This window comes from Pithys albifrons, chromosome 7 (assembly GCF_047495875.1).
Source record: "Pithys albifrons albifrons isolate INPA30051 chromosome 7, PitAlb_v1, whole genome shotgun sequence".
Taxonomy (NCBI): domain Eukaryota; kingdom Metazoa; phylum Chordata; class Aves; order Passeriformes; family Thamnophilidae; genus Pithys; species Pithys albifrons.
The window spans coordinates 653,539-661,831 of NC_092464.1; the positions used below are offsets into that span (position 1 = coordinate 653,539).

At 61.6% G+C, this 8,293-nt stretch overlaps 1 protein-coding gene across 2 annotated transcripts; it reads right to left on the reverse strand.

Annotated features, from left to right (window-relative positions):
- Window positions 1-4,546: 4,546 nt before the first annotated feature.
- Window positions 4,547-7,997, reverse strand: LOC139674195 (zinc finger protein 764-like). 2 transcript variants are annotated; one of them, XM_071560380.1, is made up of 4 exons: window positions 7,976-7,997; window positions 7,220-7,355; window positions 6,600-6,695; window positions 4,547-6,432 (listed from the first exon to the last, which is right to left on the reverse strand). In XM_071560380.1, exons 1-4 carry the CDS (start codon window positions 7,982-7,984, stop codon window positions 5,771-5,773), a joined length of 903 nt encoding a protein of 300 aa, XP_071416481.1. In that variant the 5' UTR covers window positions 7,985-7,997; the 3' UTR covers window positions 4,547-5,770. The 2 variants fall into 2 exon arrangements, with proteins under 2 accessions (XP_071416481.1, XP_071416480.1); XM_071560379.1 differs by lacking the exon at window positions 7,976-7,997 and having other exon boundaries at window positions 7,220-7,807.
- Between the last annotated feature and the right edge of the window lie 296 nt (window positions 7,998-8,293).

Below are 8,293 nucleotides of genomic sequence, written 5' to 3' on the forward strand. Positions count from 1 at the left end.
GGGAGGGACCCCCACTCGGCTCCCCCTCTGAGGCCCCAGAGCCCGGGAGGTTGTTTGGGAAATAAATTCCAAGGGCTGCTCCAGTTCCTCCTGGAGCTCCGTGACACCCCAGGGGCTGCAATTCCAGCCGGGGTGGGACACAGGGAATGTCTCCAGCCATCCCAGGGCGGTTCCCACCCTCAGGAACACCTTGGCTTTAGTCAGGGAGGGGTTGGGGGATTGTGGCACAGGAAATATCCCAGGAAATATCCCAGGGTTGGGGGATTGTGGCACAGGAAATATCCCAGGAAATATTCCAGGGTTGGGGAATTGTGGCACAGGAAATATCCCAGGAAATATCCCAGGGTTGGGGAATTGTGGCACAGGAAATATCCCAGGAAATATCCCAGGGTTGGGGAATTGTGGCACAGGAAATATCCCAGGAAATATTCCAGGGTTGGGGGATTGTGGCACAGGAAATATCCCAGGAAATATCCCAGGGTTGGGGAATTGTGGCACAGGAAATATCCCAGTAAATATTCCAGGGTTGGGGAATTGTGGCACAGGAAATATCCCAGTAAATATTCCAGGGCTGGGGGATTGGGGCACAGGAAATATCCCAGGGCTGGGGGATTGGGGCACAGGAAATATCCCAGGGCTGGGGGATTGGGGCACAGGAAATATTCCAGGCCTTCCCAGGTTTTCATTCACCCAGAGAGGTTTCAGCCCTTGGATTGTGGAATTCCAGCAGCATTTCCCACCCATTGGGGATCAGGGCAATGGTGTCCACGGTTCAGCCCCCCCCTCATGAGCCCACCCGTGTGTTCCTTCTCTTCCCTGATGTCCCAAGGGTTCTCGAGCCCCTGGAGCCAGGAATAATCCCCCTTTGTGGATTCCTGTCCAAGCCCATCCGATCCACTCCAGCCCCAGCTGATCCTGCTGGTTGTCCCGGCATTCCTCCCAGTCCCAGCTCCCAGTACAAGGGTCACCCCTCCGTGACCTCCACACCGGGGTCTCCTCCTGGGCAGTGACACCTTCCCCCCATGGGCCAGCCCAGGGGGCTTTATCCCTGTGCTCCCAGTTACTCCTGTGCTCCCAGTTATCCCTGTGCTCCCAGTAATCCCTGTGCTCCCAGTTATCCCTGTGCTCTCAGTTATCCCTCTGCTCCCAGTTATCCCTCTGCTCCCAGTTATCCCTCTGCTCCCAGTTATCCTTGTGCTCCCAGTTACTCCTGTGCTCTCAGTTACTCCTGTGCTCCCAGTTACTCCTGTGCTCCCAGTTATCCCTCTGCTCCCAGTTATCCCTGTGCTCCCAGTTATCCTTGTGCTCCCAGTTACTCCTGTGCTCCCAGTTATCCTTGTGCTCCCAGTTACTCCTGTGCCCCCAGTTACTCCTGTGCTCCCAGTTATCCCTGTGCTCTCAGTTACTCCTGTGCTCCCAGTTATCCCTGTGCTCCCAGTTATCCCTGTGCTCTCAGTTACTCCTGTGCTCCCAGTTATCCCTGTGCTCCCAGTTATCCCTGTGCTCTCAGTTACTCCTGTGCTCCCAGTTATCCCTGTGCTCCCAGTTATCCCTCTGCTCCCAGTTACTCCTGTGCTCCCAGTTATCCCTGTGCTCCCAGTTACTCCTGTGCTCCCAGTTATCCCTGTGCTCCCAGTTATCCCTGTGCTCCCAGTTATCCCTCTGCTCCCAGTTATCCCTGTGCTCCCAGTTACTCCTGTGCTCCCAGTTACTCCTGTGCTCCCAGTAATCCCTGTGCTCTCAGTTACTCCTGTGCTCCCAGTTATCCCTGTGCTCCCAGTTATCCCTGTGCTCTCAGTTACTCCTGTGCTCCCAGTTATCCCTGTGCTCCCAGTTATCCCTGTGCTCCCAGTTATCCCTCTGCTCCCAGTAATCCCTGTGCTCCCAGTTATCCCTGTGCTCCCAGTAATCCCTCTGCTCCCAGTAATCCCTGTTCTCCCAGTTATCCCTGTGCTCCCAGTTATCCCTGTGCTCCCAGTTATCCCTCTGCTGTGCCCACAGGGCACTCCCAGCATCCCTGAGTCAGTGCAGGGATCAAGTTCTGCCCATTTCTCTCCTTCAGGAATGTCCAAGGCCAGGTGAGCTCTTTCCCCTCTGCAAGGTGACTCCATTCACCTGCTCCTTCAGGAATTTCCATACTTGTCCTGGGGGCTCCATCCAGCTGCTTCCCATCTCCCATTCTTTCCCACCAGCCTCAGAATCCACCAGGAAATAAGGGATATTTCTTCTCCCTTCCTGATAATTTTTGCCATAGTGGAGCCTCTTCAGTACGTGTCACCTCCCCCAGTGACATTCCAAAATCTTGGCCTTCTGGCCATTCCATGAGCACTTCCATGATGACTGGGGTTTCCTCTCCAAGCTTGTGTGACCATGGAGACCCTCCCTCTGAACATCCAGCCCAGCAGGGATAACCAGGAGCAGCTGGGATTCAGTTCCAGCCACCTCCAAAGTGGCTCCAACCCCTGCACAGGCTGCCAGGATCTCTTTTCCAGTTGGAACAGGGGGATTTGGATCCTCTGTGTCCCTGATTCCCAAAGCCCAGGGGCCAGCACGGACTGTCCTGGTGCTTTGTGCCAGAGGAAGGGCCATTCCCCCAGCCTGGACTGGCCCGAGGGGACAGCATGGAAAATCTCAGGCTTGAATTCCCCAAAACTTGCTGAGCGTCCACTGGGAATTGCTCTTCCCAATCCCTGCATGGAAAGGGCAGACAAGCAGACTGGAATCTGGGATGTGCCTTCTCCCAAATCCCACAGCACCCCAAATCCTCGTGTTTCCTTGGCAGGTTGTGGGGAGGTCACTGCTATCCCATTATCCATTGGGATAACCACATCCATCCTGCCATTTCATTCCTAAAAACTGGATCTCCCCTGCAGGTCCCTGTACTTTATTTTATGGAAAAGCCCACGTTGAGCAGGATTTGGATCATTTTTTCCAGTTTCCCAAACCCTTCAGCTGTGCTGCCCTGCTCGATGACATCACCGATGTCCTGCAGGGATTCCAGGTCTGTCCCTGTTCCAGCAGAGTCTGGATCAATCCATGGGAGAGGGTCAGGCCCTTCCCACCCCTGGGATGGTTCCAGGATCGGGGGATCAGATCCCTCTGCTCCCAGAGCAGGGTTGTACAGGGGTCAGCAGGCCTGGGCCAGTGGAATTCTGGTATCCTGGGACGCCAGCGGGTCTGGGACCTGGATTTGCCTTGGGAAAGCTGCTGTGGGGGCAGAGGCACCGTGTGAGCCCTGAGGATGTGGGAAAATGGGAGGAAATATCCTTCACGGACTGGAATCCCATCACCTGGAGCAGCCCGAGGTTCCTCTGGGGGCCAAAAGATCCGCAGATCCCGGGATGAGCCTCACCCAACCCCCCCTCCTGCCAGAGCTCATTCCAGAGATGGAGAACTAAGGAGGTTTATTCCCATAAACTTGGATCCTTCAGGGTGTTGGAGGGGGAGGATGGACCCCTCAGCATCCCAACCCCCCTCCACACTCCCAGCCCTGCTCTGATTTCAGGAATTTAATTGGGAAAACGTCTCCTTGCCTCGTGATTTCACCCGAAAGGCAAAACTCAGAGTAAATATTGGGATTTTTCCTGGTTATTTGAGTTCTGGAGCACAAAGGATTTGTGGCCCAGCACCTCCCCCTCCATGTCCCGTCCTCCCGACCCGAATTCCGGAGGATTCTCCACGTGTGCTCCCGGCACGTTGAACTGGGACATCCCAAAAAAGCCACCGGGGCCGTGGCGTTGTCACACCCGGGGGTGGCAGGGAGGTGACAGGGTGACATTCCCAGCGCTGGGCTGGCAATGCTGGGAACAGCCTCAAGTGGCTTGGAGGGGAGGAACTGGGAGAGGGGGAGTGAGGTGGGTATTTGGGAATATTTTGGGAATATTCGTGCTGAAAAGGGCTGCCCAGCCCTGGGGGGTTTAACAGCTGTGGGGAGGGATGTGGCACTTGGGGACATGGGGCAGTGGTGGCCTCGGGGATGGGCAGGGGTCTCCAGGGGTTTTCCCACCTCAGCAGTTCCCTGATTTCATGGTGTCCCAGTTTCCCCAGCACATTCCCATCCTCCCTCCTGGCTCCATGGTCAGATGGATTGTGGGGGCTGGTCTGTCCCCATTCCTGTGGGAATGTCACCATCTGTCCCCCCGCCCAGTAACATCCACCTGGGGGGACATTCCCAGTGCTCCCAGTACCGGGCAGCCTCCAGCTTACTGGGAACAGAGGGAAACTCCAGTACCTGGAATGGCTGGGGGGCTGATCCGTGTGAACTGGGCCATACTGGGAGCAGCTGGGGCTGAGGGTGCCCCCAGGGATGTGGGTGCCCCCCCCGAGTGCCCCCCCCAGAGTCCCATTTGCATTTTTTACCCATTTCTACATTAACCCCCCAAATTTGGTGGCTTTATTTGGGGGGGGACACTGGGGGGACACGTGGTGGCTCCTGCTGTCCCAGGACACTGAGGGGCTCTGGCCGTGTCCCAGCACTGGTGTCCAGTGGGAGCTGGAATGAACAGGAGAGGAACTGGAATAAGGAGAAAAACAACTGTCATTATTTAAATAGAATTTAATAAATAGAAAAATAGAAAAGAATAAATAAATGACAGAATAACCAGAATAAATAATCTCCTGGCTCTCAATACAGACATGGGGCCAGGCTCTGGTGGGACTGGGAGGACTGGGAAGGGTCCTGGAAGGACATTCTGATGTCCAAAGGTATTTCAGTGCCCACAGGGAACATAGAGAAACATCCCAGAGGAATTTTCAAAAGTCTGGAAAAACTGGGAAGTGCCCTGCAGAGACATTGCAGGGTCCAAAGATACTTCAAGATCCAAAGGGAACATGGAGACACATCCCAGAGGGATTTTCCAAGGTATGAAAATACTTCAAGATCCAAAGGGAACATGGAGACACATCCCAGAGGGATTTTCCAAGGTATGAAAATACTTCAGGATCCAAAGGGAACATGGAGACACATCCCAGAGGGATTTTCCAAGGTATGAAAATACTTCAGGATCCAAAGGGAACATGGAGACACATCCCAGAGGGATTTTCCAAGGTATGAAAATACTTCAGGATCCAAAGGGAACACGGAGACACATCCCAGAGGGATTTCCTGAGGCCTGGAGGGACATGGAGAAGCCCCTCAGGTGGTTTCAGGGACCCCCCAGTGCTCACAGCTCTGGGGTGTCCAGGAGGGGGTGTGGCACCACTGAGGTCACATCTGTGGGAGCGCTGGGGTAACCCCATCCTGTGGCCACTGCTGGTCACCCACTGGGTCACCACTGGCCCTGAGGGTGTCCCTGCCCCTGAGGGTGTCCCCATCCTCGAGGGGGTCCCTGCCCCTGAGGGTGTCCCCATCCTCGAGGGGGTCCCTGCCCCTGAGGGTGTCCCCATCCTTGAGGGGGTCCCTGCCCCTGAGGGTGTTTCGGCCTCCGAGGGGGTCCCTGTCCCCGAGTGGGTCCCTGTCCTTAAAGGGGTGCCCATCAATAAGGAGGTCTCTGTCCCCAAGTGGGTCCCTGTCCCCGAGGGGGTCCCCATCCTCGAGGGGGTCCCTTTTCCTGTGGGTGTCCAGGTCCCTGAGGGGATGTCACTCCCCGAGGGTGTCCCCAACCCCGAGGGGGTCCCTCTCCCCACGGGGGTCCCTGTTCCCATTCCCACAGGTGTCCTGGTCCCCGAGAGGATGTCACTCCCCGAGGGTGTCCCTGTCCCCGAGTGGGTCCCCGTCCCCACGAGAATCCCCGTTCCCATCCCCGCGGGTGTCCAGGTCCCCGAGGGGATGTCAGTCCCCGGAGGTGTCCCCGTCCCCCCGGGGGTCCCCGTTCCGCAGCCCGGGGGGCTCCTCCTGCTGCGCGGGGGGGCGGCAGCGGCGGCGCAGCCTGCGGTGGGCGCAGAGGTTGGCGCGGGTGGCGAAGGCGCGGCCGCAGCGGGCGCAGGGGAAGGGCCGGTGCCCGGCGTGTGCCCGGCGGTGCAGCCGGAGGTGGCCGCGGTTGCGGAAGGCGCGGCCGCACTCGGGGCAGGGGTGGGGGCGCTCGGCGGGGTGGTGGTCCCGCACGTGCAGCTTCAGGCTCTCCCGCCACGCGAAGCCGCGCCCGCAGCGCTCGCACACGAACGGGGACTCCTCGCACGGCCCCGCCAGGTGCCGGCCCAGCCCCGCCGCGTCCGAGAAGCGCTGCTGGCACCGCGGGCACGGGAGGCCCCGCGCCGGCCCGCACTGGGCACGGCGGTGCCGCAGCAGGTCCCCGCGCACGCAGAAGGGGCGCCCGCACTCGTCGCAGCCGTGCCGGGCGCGGACCCCGCCCCGCAGCTTCTTGTGCGTGAGGAGGTTGCGGCGGTGCCGGAAGGATTTGCCGCAGGTGCCGCACACGAACGGCGGGCCCGGGGCCGGGGGCTCGAACCCCAGTTCCCCATCATCGGCCTCGCTGGCAGAACCGTCCAGGGCACCTGTTGGGAAAAGATGTCACTGCGGCCCCTCGCCCGCTCCTGGGACACCCGGGAGGCTGCAGGGAGACCCCCACCAGTCCGGGGGGGGTCAGACAGGGAGTCTGGTCGGGGCCAGCCCCTCGTGCCACAGGGACCCCCAGCCCTGCAGGGTGTCCCCGGTCACTCACCCGTGCTGGAGGCATCGGAAGCTCCGCTGTCGCCCCCAGCAGAGGGGACCTTCCCGGGTGGCTCCTCCTTCACGTGGAGGAACTTGGACTCCGACTCTGTGCAGAACAGAGACCCCTCAGTGCCTCCCAGAATGTCCAGCGGGCGTTACTGGGAGACTGTCACTGCCCCCAGGCCAGGGGGATGCACTGGGGACTGTGGGGGCTGTGGGGGCTGTGGGGCCAGTGGGGGCTGTGGGGCCAGTGGGATGGGGGGCAGCAGGGCCGGGGATCTGGTGCCTTTAATCCTCCCAGCTTGGGATGCACTTGGGGCCCTGCTCTGCACAGAGATGGTGGGTTGGGGTCTGCCAGGGGGCTCGGGCTGCGGACCCCAGCTCAGCCTCCACAATCCCAGCCAAGCCCCCGGACCCCTGGCCAAGGCCATGGACCCCCACCTGAGCCTCAGACCCCCACCTGAGCCTCTGATCCCCAGTTGGGCCTTTGGACCCCCACCTCAGCCTCCAGCCGTGCCCCCAGCCCAGTGCCACCCCCATCTCTGTGCTCCCCTCGGCTCCACGTCCCCCCCCTCCCCGTGATACCCCCACCCTGTGACACCCCAGCCCGGTGGCCCCCCAGCCCCTCACCCAGACTGGCCACCAGGTCGTAGTTGTCGGCCATGACCTCTCGGTACAGCGCCCGCTGCCAGGGCTGGAGCTCCGTCCACTCCTCGGGGGAGAAGTAAATGGCCACTTCCTCGAAGGACACCTCGGGGGACACCCCCTGGGGAGACAGCGGGGGGCTCAGGGGGACTGGTGGCACCGACCCCTCGCTGGCCACCCCGAGGGGGTCACCCCGGGGCTGCAGCACCCCCGGGTTCCAAAGGGTCCTGTCCTGGGGCTGCTCCTGCCCCCCCATCAGCACAGGGGGCTGGGGTGACCCCCAGGGCTGTGAGGTCTCCTGAGAAAAGCAGGGACCCCCAAGGCTGGGGGGCTCCCCGGGGCTGTGGGGACCCCCAGGAGTGCAGTAGTGAGGACCCCAGCGGCTCTGGGGACCCCTGGAGCTCTGGGGACCCCCGGGAGGAGCTTTGGAGACCCCTCGAGTTATGGGGACTCACAGGGCTCTGGGGGCCCCCGAGATGAGTGGGGACCCCCCGGGCCGTGGGGACCCTCGGGTGCCGCGCTCCGGGCTGTCCGTGCCCGCCCTCCCTGCCGGGATATCCCGACCGGAGGAGCCGGGACTGCCCCCCGCCATGTGCCCCCTCCGGGACCCCCGGGCCGCCCCCCCTCGTGAGCCCCCCCAGGGACCCCCGGACCGCTCCCTTCGCCAGGACAGCGGGGCCGCCGCACCTCGGGGGCCCCCTGGGGGCCCCCCGAGCTCTCCCGGAACCTCCCCGGTCTCACCCGCTGCATGGCCGGGCGGGGCTCGATGGCGGCGGCGGAAGAGGCTGGACTGGGGGGAGCGGCACCGGGAGGATGGGGGGCACCGGGAGGAGGGGGGCACTGGGGAATAGGGGGGTACCGGGGAATGCGGGGCACCGGGAGGAGGGGGGCCCTGGGGAATAGGGGGGCAGCGGCGGATAGGGGGGTACCAGGAGGTGGGGGGGGCACCGGGGAATGGGGGGGGGGGCACCGAGAGCAGGTGCAGGTACGCCCAGGGCTGGGGGCACTGCCGGGGCGATCGCCCACCCCGCTCCGTCGCCCACCCATCAACCGGGGCTG

Bases quoted from the DNA above. Each gene is read 5' to 3' on its own strand.
- LOC139674195 (XM_071560379.1), bottom strand. From the start codon at position 7,490: ATGGGGGGGCAGGAGCAGCCCCAGGACAGGACCCTTTGGAACCCGGGG. The intron at 6,696-7,219 runs GTGAGGGGCTGG...TGTTCTGCACAG, and splicing joins CGACCTGGTGGCCAGTCTGG to AGTCGGAGTCCAAGTTCCTC. The intron at 6,433-6,599 runs GTGAGTGACCGG...TTTTCCCAACAG, and splicing joins TTCCGATGCCTCCAGCACGG to GTGCCCTGGACGGTTCTGCC.